General features: G+C 44.6%; 1 protein-coding gene across 3 annotated transcripts in view; it reads right to left on the bottom strand.

Moving 5' to 3' along the window:
• Window positions 1-8,449: 8,449 nt before the first annotated feature.
• The window catches only part of bcl2l12 (BCL2 like 12), a 37,943-nt gene continuing 31,205 nt past the window's right edge, over window positions 8,450-15,187 (bottom strand). For 2 of the 3 annotated variants that reach the window (XR_011348032.1, XR_011348033.1), the window contains exons 5-7: window positions 14,946-15,050; window positions 11,921-13,978; window positions 11,162-11,232 (exon numbers count right to left, since the gene is read on the bottom strand). Coding sequence is in view for 1 of the 3 variants with exons in the window: in XM_069908649.1 (XP_069764750.1) it covers window positions 10,041-10,088; window positions 10,978-11,232; window positions 13,887-13,978; window positions 14,946-15,050 (500 nt within the window). In the remaining 2 variants the exon portion in view is untranslated. Of the gene's footprint in view, window positions 10,089-10,977; window positions 11,233-11,920; window positions 13,979-14,945; window positions 15,051-15,187 lie in introns of those variants that run through there. The other variant, XM_069908649.1, reaches the window with a different exon arrangement.

Genomic DNA, 15,187 nt, shown 5'->3' with positions numbered 1-15,187 from the left:
GGTTAGGGAAAACCAGCACTCCACCAAGAAATTTGAAAAAGGCAGAAATACAAAGATGAGAAGATAAACAGTATAAGAAGAATGTGAAGATGGCTCCAAAGAAAGAAAAGACAACGATGACAAGAAAAGAAGAGGTGAAGAAATCACCGGGCCGGTGGGGGTGGAAAAGAGGCCTTACCGGTGTCCACGACACCGGTAAGCAGGCAATTGGGCGGTGATGTCCCATGGGGTGGTCTGGAACGGTGGCTTGCGGAGCCAGAAAAAGAAATGCCAGCGGGCATGCACGGTACAAATACTAAAGAAGACGCCGATGCTATAATGGGAGAAGGCAATAATAGAAGCAAGATCAACACGGAGCTGAGAAATGGAGCAAGAGAAAGAAGAACAAGAAAGTAAAGATGTACAAGAAAAAAATACAAGGTAAAAAACAAAGATAGTAGATAAGGAATATTTTGACAATCAAATAAAGATTTTAATAGAAACAATAATAGCTGAGTTCAGAACCATTAAAAAAAACTATGCAAGAGACAGATGTAAAAATACAAAGAATGGAGAATGCTATGGCAGAAATGTGAAAGCAAAATGATGAAGAGGAAGACGGAGTGGAAATGGAGGTGAATGAGTTGAGAAAAATTGGAAGATAGAGATGTTTAAAAAGACACATGACGTATTGGCTCAGAAAATTGACATTTTAGAGAATTTTAGCAGACGTAATAATATAAAAATAGTGGGCCTGAAAGAAGGTGAGGAAAGAGCAGATATAAAAGGATTTATACAAAGATGGATCCCACAGATCTTGGGAGTAGAAGAACTCCAAGAACAAATAGAAATCGAAAGAGCCCACAGAGCATTGGCGCCAAAGCCCCAGCCACAGCAGAAATCACGCTCCATCATACTAATAAAACTACTATGATATACAACAAGAGAGAAAATATTGGAACTAGCTGCTAGAAGAGTGAAAGGAAACAAAGAACCATTGGAGTACAATGGGGAAAAAATATTTTTTTTACCCAGGTATAAGCTTCAAACTTTTAAAGAACCAAAAGCAGTTTAATTTAACAAAAACTGTACTATGGATAAAAGGTTACAACTTTGTCTTACGGCATCCAGCAGTGTTGAAGATATTCATCCCTGGTGAGTAAAATAGACTGTTTTCAGATCCAGAAGCTCGTTGCTCTGCAGACCAGTTGACAAATAAACAACAAGGACTGTTAAAATAATGTATATAAATATGTTTGAATGTTAATAGTTTGATTACAGATGTTTAAGAAAAAAGGGGAAAAAGGCTTTATTATAGAACGCTTCCACCAGCGTTGTCTCCGCTCCATCCTCAACATTCATTGGAGCGCCTTCATCCCTAACATTGAAGTACTCGAGATGGCAGAGGCCGACAGCATCGAGTCCACGCTGCTGAAGATCCAGCTGCGCTGGGTGGGTCACGTCTCCAGAATGGAGGACCATCGCCTTCCCAAGATCGTGTTATATGGCAAGCTCGCCACTGGCCACCGTGACAGAGGTGCACCAAAGAAGAGGTACAAGGACTGCCTAAAGAAATCTCTTGGTGCCTGCCACATTGACCACCGCCAGTGGGCTGATATCGCCTCAAACCGTACATCTTGGCGCCTCACAGTTCGGCGGGCAGCAACCTCCTTTGAAGAAGACCGCAGAGCCCACCTCACTGACAAAAGACAAAGGAGGAAAAACCCAACACCCAACCCCAACCAACCAATTTTCCCTTGCAACCGCTGCAACCGTGTCTGCCTATCCCGCATCGGACTTGTCAGCCATAAACAAGCCTGCAGCTGACGTGGACATTTACCCCCTCCATAAATCTTCGTTCGCGAAGCCAAGCCAAAGAAAGATATTTTTAAGAATAACATATGATTTCTCAGTGGGGAGGCTGAGGAGGGGGAGGATCTACCCACTGCGAAATCTGTTGACCTTTGCGGTATACCCCGCAACCCATGATGAAAAGGGAGTTTTGGTTGTCTTGTGCATCTCAGTAATGTGATTTTCTTTAATATTATTCTTTAATCTTTTTATAGTTTTTGTTATTTTCCTACTGATTGTGTCATCACGTAAAGAGTAAGAACAATCAGAAGGGAGATGGAGGGGTTGAAGGGGTGGGATAGAGATGAAAATGGATGGGTAAGATGAATACATTGAAATATGACTATTAATATTAATGGAAGTCACAATCAAATTAAGAGAAAAAAGTTACTGACACTACTTAAAAATGAGAAAATAGGCATAGCATTTATACAAAAAACACACTTAACTGAGTTAGAACATCACACAAACTGAAGAGACTGGATAGGTCATATTGTGGCACCATCGTACAATTCAAAAGCCAGGGAGTAGCTATATTAGTTAATAATAATTTGCCAATTAAGATAAAGAAAGCAATAACAGACCCAGCAGGTAGATACGTAATGATGATGTGCCAGATTTATTCAGAATCTTGGAACTTGTTGAATATTTATGCACCTAATGAAGATGACCAGGAATTTTTTTTTTTAAAAAAGATAGCAGACACACAGGGACATATCTTACTAGGGGGAAGAGTTTAATTTTAACCTTGACCCATCAATAGATAAAACCGGGAAGACTATTACAAAAAATAAAGCAGCCAAATTTACATTAAATTCAATGCATGACATTGAATTGATATATGGAGAAAACAACATCCAAAAGAGTTTATTCATATTATTCAAACAGACATAAAACCTATTCTAGGTTTGATATGTTCTTGTTGTCAGCTCACCAAGATCCCTGAGCAGAATAATGTAGTGGACACAGCTCGGGACATCACAAGCACAACCCTCCCCACCATCGAGGAAATGCTGGTGTTGGAGAGCAGCAGCAATCAAGGATCCACACCACCCAGCGCACGCTCTGTTCTCACTGCTGCCATCAGGACAGAGGTACAGGTGCCACGAGACTTGCCCCACCAGGGTCAGGAACAGCTGCTCCCCCCTCCACCATCAGACTCCTCAACGACAAACTCAATTTAAGGACTCTGACTATTTACTATTGAATACAATGAAAACCCTGGTATCCGGCACTGATGGGGATTGGTAGATGCTGGATAAGTCATGTTCCCAATTTCTTGACATTGCTTGATGGGTGAGCTAACAGTGAGGCAGCCAATTTTAAACTTCCGCATTTATTTTTACCTATTTATTTTCCACAAACATTTTGCTGGTTGCTTGAGGCTGCCAGTTGCTCGAATTCGGGATAACAGGTTTTTTTTTTCTGTATTTATTTCAGTGTGGCACAGTTTGATACCATTTCTCTCTTTTGCATACACATCCAAGAAATCTAAATTCTGCCTTACCCACAGGAAAGAAAGTCTGAGGTTTATTAGCAGCTAGTGTCGCTCACCTGCTTCAGTAGAAAAGCGTGAAACCCGACAACTTACCTTTAATGCCTTTTAAGAATTCGAGGATCTTTGCAGGAGGATCGGCAACAGCAAAAAAATACAAGTCATGAAGAAATCTTATGGTGTGCGCTTACAAGCACAGCCAGGTTAAGAAGAGTCTCAAAAAAGAGTGCAGGAGAGTTGAAGGGAGGCAATTCCAGAAAATGGGACTCAGTAGCTAAAAATGGGGACAAACTGGGGGACTAACAAGAGTTTTAATGTTGGAGCAAACAATAATCCTGACAGGAACGAAACACGAAAGTGTACAGACAACCGTGATTGAAGTAAAAACATTGGAGAAACTCAGCGGGTCAAATGGGTACTTTATATAGCAAAGATAAAGATACACAACCAACATGTCGGGCTTGAGCCCTTCATCATGTACGAGCAAAATGGTGGTGGGGGGGGGAAGGGGCAGGGGGAGAAGCACCGTCCAAAGTCAAGGGGTAATAAATGGATAAGGGAGCAAACGGGAGACGAGTGGCTCTGTGAATGGAGAAGGGTGGCGAGCTGGAGGAAAGAAGAAAGAGGGATGGGAAAGAGTGAGAGACCGGGGAGTGGGCTGGCAGAAGGGTGCCCAGACGGAAAAATTAGGTATTGCTCCTCCATTTTACGGGTGGTCTCGGTTTGACAGCACACCAGGCCATGGACAAACATGGCAGCGCAGAATTGAAATGGTTGGCCACTGGGAGATCCCTGTCACTGATGTGGACAGAGCGGAGCAATCTCCCAGTCCGCTCCCAGTCTCTCCAAAGTTGAGGAAGCCGCAACGGGAGCACCGGACGTGGTAGGTGACTCCCACAGATTCACAAGTGAAATGCTACTTCAATAATATCATTCATCCAAGTTTAAAAACGCATATAAAGGCAGATTTATTTGTCAAACATTCATATAAACATTCATTTATAAGTCTTACCAATTAAAGCATCCAACAATTCATATAAAATCCCTTTCCACAGAAAAATGTTAAAAACTTCAGAGAACATTAGGCATATAGTTTAGTTCTTGGGCAGCATAAGGTACACAGTTGCACAATTTCACATGATAAGACTTCCCACTATGCCATGCCAGGTTTTAATGCATCTTATTCATTAATCCCCTGAGGGCCATTTCTGGCCATAATTTTCCACAGATCTTTCTACACAGCACCATTGCTTTGGAGCGGGGCCTGCAGTTTCTCGAGCCAGTTCTGCCATTCAATTATGATGGCTGATCTGGAGCTCCCCTGCATTAGATCCACAGGCTCAGTGGTTAGAGCACTGGTCTTGTAAACCAGGGGTCGTGAGTTTGTTCCTCGCAAGAGTCTCATTTCTGTGAGGGGCGCTGGACAAAGTGGTGACTCTTCTTTATGGTAGTCAAAGTTAAAGCATTTCATATATGTTACATTCTAAATGTAGTATTAAGTGACAATAATGGAACCTTTACCTTTTTACATTCCTCATAAAACTGACCCAATAAATAAGACTTGATTGTCACGTGTCGGCAAATAACGAGATGCCTCACAGCTTATTCTCACACAAATTTGTGAATTGGATTAATTCTATGAAAGCTGCAATGGGTCAACTGCAGTTGAATCCCCATTATCCGGAATTCAATCAAAAGGAAACTCAAACCACCGGCAAAAAAAAAGCGAGGTTATAAATAATGAATTGGACTGGGTGGACGGACCCCACGGGGGTGCGCCGAGGCTTCGTTGTGCACGCGCAGGTTTGCCCTGCTGAGCTAGCGGCACCCCCACTCAATGCACGCGCGTTCTTTTCACTGTCGCCACCCGCGTGCGGGTGAGCCGGTTGTCAGCGCGAGGGAAGGTGCGTTGACGGCCTGACTGGGACACTGGCATGGGGGGGGGGGGGGGGTGAGTCACCTTGTGAGCATGAGGGAAGGCACGCTGGAGGGCCTGACCGACTCACTTGTTACCGTGCTTCAAACTGAAATTTTGTAAGTTACGGGAATTACCTAATTAAAGTGAGCTTTATAAAAGTAATGTCCACAATACTGATTTTTTCCCCCTTTTTTTGCCTTTTAAACAGTGTGTTCTTAATGTAGGGGTACAAGTTTGGCATTGGAAGTGTGAGTCTCATGTCAACTGGAAAATTCGCATATCTGCATCCACAATCCCTGTTGGTGCCAGATAATGGGGATTCTACTGTACCTATTTCTTCATTCACCATCATGCCCCCCAACTTTTGCCAATTACATGAACACTCAAGTTAATCATGAGGTGACAGCATTAATCCTGCCATAACCAATCGAAATACATTGAGTGCAAAATCTCCAACATCTCCCGCCCACCCACCCCCCCCAAATCTTGGTTCATGCATTCAACAAAGTTTAAGGCCATTGAGGTATTGTTTAAAAGTAAAACCATAGAAATGCTGGTGGAACCCAGCAGGTCTTGCAGCGTACAGATGTAGAACCAAAGTTTCAGGCCTCAGCCCTTCCGCGAAGCGCAAGTGAAAAGCAGGCAGGTGCCTGAATTAAAAGGATGGGGAGCAGGGAAAGATGGGCAGGAGGAGTACAGACCCATACACGAGTGTTCATTGGATATGGAGAGGATGGCGGGAGAGAGGAGAGGGGAGAGTTGATTGGGGGAGTGTTATTGGTTCTGGGGAAAGGAGACAGAAGATAAAATGGGGGAGCAAGGAGGCAATCAGAAAGCAGATAAGGTGATGTTAATGCCATCCGGCTAGAGGGTGCCCAGTCGGAATAGGAGGTGTTGCTCCTCCATTTTTGGGGGGGGGGGGGGTTGTCACAGTCCTGCAGTGGATGACACCATGACCAGTGGCCAGACATGTCGACAAGGGAATGGGACGGGGAAATTAGGTATTATTTAAGGCTAAGCCAAAGAGCTAGAGCTAGGTGCATTTAAAACACAATTAACCAGACTAAATTTCGACTGATGCAAAGCCAACAGAGTCATCTATACTATAAAGTTTGGTGCTTTGACTATTCAAGTAAATGTCCTAAAATAGCAATGCTGCAGAAGTTGTGCACTTTACAGAGAATTCTCAGGCAATCAGAGCCTCACAGCTTAAGGTCTAATACCACTGGACAACAAAGATTTTGCTTCCTGAACACCTTTGAGTGTATTTTATATATTTTGAGCTGCTGATCACACAAAATCACCTTAAATTGTTCCTATCATGTACCGTTTATTTTAGATATAACCTATTTTTGTGATTTACTGTCATATTTCTAACATACTTCAACCATACAAAACCATGAAGTGCAACGTATCATTGAAAATTAATTTTCTGCATTTGCACTTGGACGTCTTCCCGGCTGATCTCGGTGCCGTCAGTGACAAACACGGTGAAAGGTTTCACCAGGACATTGTGACCTCGGGAAAGCAGTATCGGGGCAACTGGAATCCATCAATGCCGGCCAACTATTGTTGGACACTGACATGAGAGGCATCAGATGCTGAATATAATGGAAAATCAGTGGCGAAACATTTTTAGGTCAGTTGAACTAACGCAAAGTGTCAGTATCATTATGCGATTAAACCTGCTCAATTCAATAAAAGCTTTGTACGTGATGCAGAAAATCTGAAATTATCTTTGTGTTTAGTATGAAGCTGTCTATCATAATCCCCCATTTTATTTCAGGAAGCAAACTTTTTGGGGAAAAAATATTGTTGTCCAGTGTACTTAAAATAAATCTTAAAATGTAATTTCACCTTATACAAAAAGGAGATTAAAAGAACATTTTTTCATGAGATATTCTTTCTAAAGCCATACAAAAGATATCACTGTGGAGTTCACTGAGGGGCAACCGTACAGTTGCAAAATAGAGCACTTTGTACATTTCATTTTACGGTAATGGTCAACAGTCAAGGAATCTATGAAGGCTGGCCTAATTTTTGACAGTTTTAAAAACATTTTCCAATGTGCATCATTTCATACAGCAGCATAGAATGTGGATTCATTCTTCAACCGCGCGTACCAAGTGTCAGCAGGCAACAGGGTGGCCATTAGTGCAATGCTATTACAACACCAGCGATCGGGTCTGGGATTCGAATCCTGCGCTGTCGGGAGTTTGTACATTCTCTCCGCGTCCGCGCGGGTTTACCCTGGGGGCTCCGGTTTCCTCCCAGCCTCAAAATGTAAATTTATTTAAATTTAGACGTACAGCATGCTAACAGGGTATTTCCATCCACGAGTCCTTGCAGCCCAATTCACACCCCATTAACCCCTGGTATAATTTCGAACGGTGGGTGGAAACCGGAGACCCCGGGGAAAATCCACGCAGACATGGGGAGAACTCCTTATAGATAGCGCAGGGCTCAAACCCCCGTCCCGATTGCTGGTGCAGTAATGGCGTTGCACCAACCGTGCCAACGGTTCAAGTGGAAGTTGGAGGCCAATTGTGCAGCATGGGCTGAAAGGGCCCTGTTAACTGCGCTACAAGTCTAAATGAAAAAAAAATTAAATTGAATTCAGAAGGGACAAGATTCCCCGCAGTTCTCCCTTCAGTCAGCGCTGCCACATTTACTCTCTAGTGTACAAGTCCCAGGCCAGTGGCTGACTGATTACCTGCTCCGCATTCACTCTTGTTCTAGAGATCAATTCTGCTCACTACCTGAAGCCAGCTAACCAAAGCGCCTTGTCAGTTTTGTGACAACAAGGGGGTTGAAGAATGTTTCCAGAGTCCTGACAAGGGTAATCTGGGGAGGTGCGATGGTGGGGTGGGGGGGGTGGGAAAGAGACAAATTTGTTGTGAATTTCCCAGGCAGTCTGTGCAATGAGTGGGGCAAATAGCAAAACAAACATTTTGACGCATTATTTCAAGAAAATACCTTTCTTTTGCTCCCCAGAACACGACTCCCTGCAATTAGCTGGATGGATGACACACACCTTATGGACAACACCCCCCCCCCCCCCCACCCACACACTATACAGACAACACACACACAAACTATACAAACGACCCACACATAGACAACACTTCCCCACCCACACACCATACAGAAAACACACACACCCACCCACTCCATGCAGACAACCACACACCCCACCCCCCCACCCTATAAAGACAACACACACACACACAACTATACGAACGACCCACACCATATGGACAACACTCCTCCATCTACACACCATATGGACCACACACACACACTAGAAGGACGACCCACACACACACATACCCCCCAGATTAAATGCAAATGCTCACTTGCAATATTTCTTCTCTAATACTTCAGAAGCTACCACACACTCTAATCAACTCAATAAATACCCTGAGAACAGTAGGAGCTGCGGCTTGGCCTCAATCTTTCACTCATGCCTGTATGTTCTACAACTATGTGGCACCATTTGGACAGGCTCCCTTTTGCCAGTAAAATCATATTGAAAATATCTGATATCCTTTAAAAATGAATGTCACCAACATCTCCCTCAGCTCTGTTTGGTTTTCTCATTGATGTCTACTCGAGTGTTTTTTACCCATTCAGCACGGTAGAAGACCCTATCAAACCTGTGCCGCCTAATTAACTGACCAAGCCCATATGGTTTTGAAACTGGAGCAAACCACACATAGATCATGGGGAGGATGTACAAACAGGACAGCGCCAGATTCAAATGCGGGTTGCTGTAATAGCCTTGCCCTATCTGTGCCAGCCTCCTTAATACCAATTAAACCGAGTTGTTGTTGTGTCCAGCTATATATACACACAGGCTACTTAGTCAAATGAAGACAAAAATTAAATTGCATCCATTACTATAGGTGAGAATGAGGTAGATTTTTGAGCAAGGTTGGTTTAGTTTTCTTTTCCCTCCATTTCCCCCCCCCCCCACCACTCCAACCTTCTCCTCTCTCCTAATGCCACACTGAAATGCTCATCCAATCTCCTTCGATGATTTCAATAGTTCCAAAAGGCATAATTTAGGATTCCACACTGCTTTTCAATTCAGAAATTAGGTCACACAGTAAAATTCTGTTGACCTGGTACACGTGAGACTTGGATAGGGCCGATTCTCTCTATTCATTCGTTCAGGTGCCTTTCCTGTTCGGCGTGGGCGATCTTGAATCTCTCTCCCTCCGTCATGATCTCCGACCCTTCGAACTGTGGTCCCCCGTTCTCCTTCGGTGAAGGCTCCATCTTTGAGGATGTGATTGTACAAAAAAAAACAATGAAAGGGTTTCCCATCGCCTTCTTCAGTCACAGGGTCTACACTGGCTGGGCAACCCTGGCCATTGAACCGCAGGTTCATCTGCCCAGCATTTTCAGATTTACAACCACAAATTCCAATTTGTAGAATCTGTAAAAACCATCTGCAATCCATGGCTTCATGTGAGCCTGATTGGGAGGTTAAACAAGTCCTACACCTCGCCCAAGGGTGACCTGCAGGCTATTGGATGGAAGGAACACCTTACCCCTCCTTTAGCTGGGCAATTTCGCAGTATTGACACCTTTCTTCACAAATGGATACAATTCCTCGTAACACTCAAGTACTTCATTAATTTCTGCATTTAAAAAATATCATCTTGCACAGCTAATGATCTTGCATAGTTAATTAGTTTAAGCAGAAACTCTGGAATTTCTGAACAATCAGAGCGAAGATGATTGAACTTTCAGTGCAAGTTTGTCTGACGAATTCCCTGGCTTTGGCTGAAGTCAGTCAATCTGGTGTTCGGAGACGTCGTCCAAGGGCAACACTTTCTCCTGTTGATGAAAAGCAGTCAGGGTCAAATGTCACGCCTGCACACACGCAGCACATCTCTCCCTCTACCTACCCACCCACCACCCCCCCCCCCACCCCGCCCCGCTCTCACCACCTCCCCAAACTGACCCAGCAAGCCAGTTCTATACTTTTTAACACAGGCAACAATTTGCCTCCAACCTTGAACTCACACTGGCACAGGCAGTGGCGCTGCCACTTCCCAGCTATTGTAAGAGCAGGCTCAGCCCTGACTTCTGGTGCTGAGTGGAGACTGCCCGCACGCCTCGTGCGACTGCGTGGGTTTCTCCCCTCCACGTCCCAAAGACGTGCGGGTTGCAAGGCGAATTGGCCACTGTCAGTTGCCCCTAGTTGTGTCGAAGTGTATTAGAATCCAGGCGGAGTTGATGGGAATGAGATTGGTAGAGGCTCGGTGTGTGAAAGCGTGTGAACAGGTCGATGTCTCAAGTTCAGGCTTTTTTTAATTTTAATTTTTTATATTTCACACTATGAACCATACTGACCAAAATACACACAAACATTTAAGTTCAGGCTTCAGGCAAACTAAAACCCATGATCCAAGCTGGTGCATCCCCACCATTCCACCCTCTGCCCTCCCCCACCATCGAGAACATCTACAGGAAATGCTGCCGTCAGAGAGCAGAAGCAATCCTCAAAGATCCACACCACTCAGCACATGCTCTGTTCTTGCTGCTGCCATCAGGAAAGAGGTATCGGTGCCACAAGACTCGCACCCCCAGGTTCAGGAACAGCTGCTACCCCTCCACCATCAGACTCCTCAACGACAAACTCAGTCAGAGACTAATGGGGGAGGGGGGAAGAAACAGAGGTAGAGTTACCCCACATGCTTTAGCTCCAAGTGCATGTACTCACCCATCCTCCTTGCTCCTGCAGCCAAGGTACAAACATGTCCATGTACTGAATGCTGTAGCCCATCAGTTGCTGCACCGGATGACTGCTGATGCCAACCACCCTCCGGGTAAGTTCCATGGTCAGTGCGATCTTCGTCAGCTCAGGGCTGATGACAGGATCCATGATCCGTCCTTCAATATTAGCCGTAAAGGCTTCGACAAGCTGAGAAAAACTATTATAGGACATGGAGTGTTGAAGAAGAGAGTCATCCTTTATCTGGAAGAGGGCAAATTGAACACCAAGCAAATTTCAATACATTTGAAATCTCAACAAGCTCATCAAATCCTTTCAAACTGGTACTGAATTATGGTGAATCTGAGATCTGCTCCCAGCAAATACTCTTTCTTTATATAGAGCCATTCTACTCTGCTCTCAGACACATTCTATATCATTAATATTTTACTAACAGATCCTTTTCTTCATTGCTCTGTAATTGAGCTTGTTCTTCTATTTCACAAACGTCAGAATTGGACTGCAAGACTGGCTCACGGAAGCCAGTTTCTGTTCAACCCCTCTCTCTTCTACCCATCTCTTCTCCTGCAGGTCTCTCTCGTAGTGATAGTGGTCACGTTTGCATGGCCACTAGCAAGGGCTTGATTATAGTTACTGTTTGATTAGATTTGGCTCCCAGCAGGGGCTGACACAGAGCAGGACACAGTCTGCAGATCTGTAATGGAGACTTGCCGCCTTCATGGTGCTGTTTACAACAACTTTAAAGTAAAGAACCATTTCCTTCATCCGTGTGTTGTCTAAGAACTCACACATATGAATACAAGATGAAACATGGTGTCAGAAGTGGGATGAAGGAAATTAAATGGAAATACTTTAAAAGGTAAAATCTAAAGTCAGCAACTGATCAGTGAAGAGAAGCGAACACAGTGAGAAATGGAAGGATTACACTCACCAGCAAAACTTCAGCTGATGGGTAATGAGGCTGATAATTGGAACAGATTTAAACAGAATTTTGGATTGTATTTAGTGGCAGTTGGAGCTGACGAGAAAAGTGATAAAGTGAAAGCGTTAGTTTTCTTACATGTGGTGGGTGATGAAGCCCTGGAAGTGTGTAATAACTTCACATTTGCTGCTGAAGGAGACAAAATTAAATTGGAAAAATAATGGAACAGTTTGGGGCATACGTAACGTGAAATTTGAGAGGCACAGAGTTTTCATGTGTACAGAAAATGGAAGAAAGTATTGATCAGTACGTGACTGATTTGAGAAACAGAAGCTAAACGTGAATTTGATGGACTGACCGACTCGCTGATAAAAGACAGACGTGAGTGGTATTCCAGATAATAGCCTCAGGGAAAGACTGCTAAGAGAGCAAAATCTAGACCTGGAAAAAGCCACTGCACTCTGTAGAGCTACAGAAATTTTAAAAACACAGGCAAAAAAAGCTGTTCAGTGAAACTAGCCACATCATGGATGCTGGATACCAGGGGTTTTACTATGCAATGTGACATACAAGGGGATGAATGTGGACTTCAGGAGGACCAGAAAAGACCACCCCTCTAATACATGGTAGTGAGAAGGTGGAGAGCACTTATGTAGGGACCTCTCCTGGACACACATCTCCTTACTTGTCAGGAAGGCACCACAGTGACTGCACTTCCTGAGAAGACTGGAGCGGGCAAGGCTACCGGCTGCCATTATGTCAACCTTCTACAGCAGCTCTACTGAGAGCGTCCTGGCCAGCTACATCACAGTGTGGTACGGATGCTACAGAGAAATAGATCAGCGGTCATTCCACAGGACCATAAGAGTGAAAGAGAGGATCATTGGAGTCTCCTTCTCTTCACTCCATTGAGGTGGTCTACTGGGATCGTTGACTGAAGAAGCCATTCAAAATGATTGCAGGCCTCTTCCACCCTGCACATAGCTGCTCCTGTTGGGAAAGAGATATAGGAGGATCAGATCCAGCACCACCAGGCTGAGGAACAGCTTCTTCCCATGGGCAGTGAGAAGGCTGAATGACTGAAGGAACTCCTGATACTTTATTACTTATTAAACAATATTTATTTACTTTTTCTATATGTGTATACATACTACTAATGCATTGTTTATCTGTGTGTGTTTGCACATTTTTGCACTGAGGACTGGAGAATGCTGTTTTGGGGCTAGAGGGAGGAACAGAGATAGAGGGTTGAGGAAGACAGAGAAGTGGCCAAGCAGAAACCAGAGAACTCTATGTTAATCCCATCTAGTTGGAGAGCGCCCAGGTGGAAAATTAGGTGTTTCTCCTTCAGTTTACAGGTGGCCCTGGTTTGGCCAGACAAACATGTTAGCACGGGGGTGGGATGCAAAGGGAATCGTTCACCATAATCCTTCACTAATCACAGAACACCTATGCCATAGGGATTACTTGAGGTGGTATGTGAGTGGCAAGGAAAATTCTGAAGAAACACAAAATATTTTTAATGCTATGTATGAGAGAAGTCCAGAAGAAACCAAAACTTGACTGCGTCACGGGGAAGGGGGCCTCCACAAACTTTGAGCAACGTCCTTGGAGGTCTGTAGCTGAAAAATTTAACATTTCAATTTAGACATACAGTGCGGAAAACAGGCCTGTTCGGCCCACGAGCCCCTGCTGCCCAATTGACCAACAGCCCCGGCATGTTTTGAGGGGCTTCTGGAAACTGGAACCCACGGAGGGAACATGCAAACACAACGCAGTCGAGTTCAGGATTCGAACCCCGGTCGCCAGCCGTGTCAATCATGCCACCCACAAGGTCGAGAATGGCTGCTTTAGAGGGATGCGGGCACAATGCAGGGACACGGGACAAGCCTGGGCAGTCAACTTGTTGGGCGTGGGCAAGATGGGGCCCCTCTCCGTGCTGTAAAACTCCATAGTTAGCTCTGTGTGACCTTACCTTTTCATTGAATTTGTCTCCTTGATTCTGAAGTATCGAGACGATTCTCTCAATGGCCCTCTCCTTGCTAGTCAGTGGCACATTGTTGTTCACTAAAAAAAATTCAAAGAAAAGTTGACAGTGGCAGTATCTTCCTCAAGTCTTTCTGCAGTTCTCCCCTAATCACTCCCAGCCCCAAAGTATGGGACAAATCCTACCCTGCATTCCAGACAGTAACAATTTCCCCATGTACAATGATTATAAAGCAATTTCACTTTTTTTCTTACCTGTCTTTCATTACCTTACCTTTTGTTCTTCCTTTCTTTCTCTGCGACTTAAGGGTGACACGGTTAGCGTGACGCTGTTACAGCGCCAGTGACTGGGGTTCAAATCCTGTTAATTGGGGGGGGGGTGGGGGCACAGGCTCGTTTCCCAATTCTATTGAAAGGTTGTTGATTCTGATTCTGTCCTCATGGACGCTGCCCAACCTGCTGAACTTCTGTTCCGCAATCCCTCAAAATACCGCTATTTTAGCCCATCTCCCGGCTGTTGCCTGGTCACGACTGCGTGTGACCAAGACCATCGATCACCCTGCTGGATAATACTTTTCCAGCCAACACTTGCAAAATCATGTGCAGTAAAACCTGTTATCCAGAATTCAAGCCTCCGGTAGCTTCAAGCAACTGGCAAAAAAAAAAATGCGGAAAATAAACCGGTTAAAAACTACAGATGTTTAAAATCAGCGCGCCTCACCATTAGTTCACCAATCACGCAATGTCAAGGAACCGTAAAATTCACTTATCCGGCACCTACCAATCCCCATGGATGCCAGATACCAGGGGTTTTACAGTACTGTTCTTCCTCTGAAGAGATGGGCTTTACCAGGACAGTTTACCCAGGAATACGACCACCCCAGTCATCTTAAACCCTGTTTCAGGCACTCTTCCTCCTCAGGTACAAATGACTTCTGACAATAAGCCATTCTGATGTCCTCCAGACCCTCCCCCATTACCTAATGCTTCCCCCTGTCTACCTCGGGTGCAGGATCACCTCTCCATTTAGGCCCTGCTTCATATTTACCTTGCTCTGGTGTTTTCGCCTCATTGAATTTGCTTGCAGGCTGAGCACAGTATTCTTGTGCCAATCTGTCCAATTGCTTTGCCACTTCCCAGTAGAATCCTTGCCCTAAATTCAGAAAGAAAGCACACTCAAAGCTTGACATATACAACGTGGAAAGGAACGAGAGGGCAGAGAGGGCACCCTCCTATAGGGTGGCACAGTTAGCGGAGCGGAACGCTGTTACAGCACCAGCAACTGAGGTT

Source organism: Narcine bancroftii, chromosome 13, assembly GCF_036971445.1.
Source record: "Narcine bancroftii isolate sNarBan1 chromosome 13, sNarBan1.hap1, whole genome shotgun sequence".
NCBI lineage: Eukaryota > Metazoa > Chordata > Chondrichthyes > Torpediniformes > Narcinidae > Narcine > Narcine bancroftii.
Note: the sequence above shows the minus strand (reverse complement) of the source record. Positions and strands in the feature narration are given on the sequence as shown.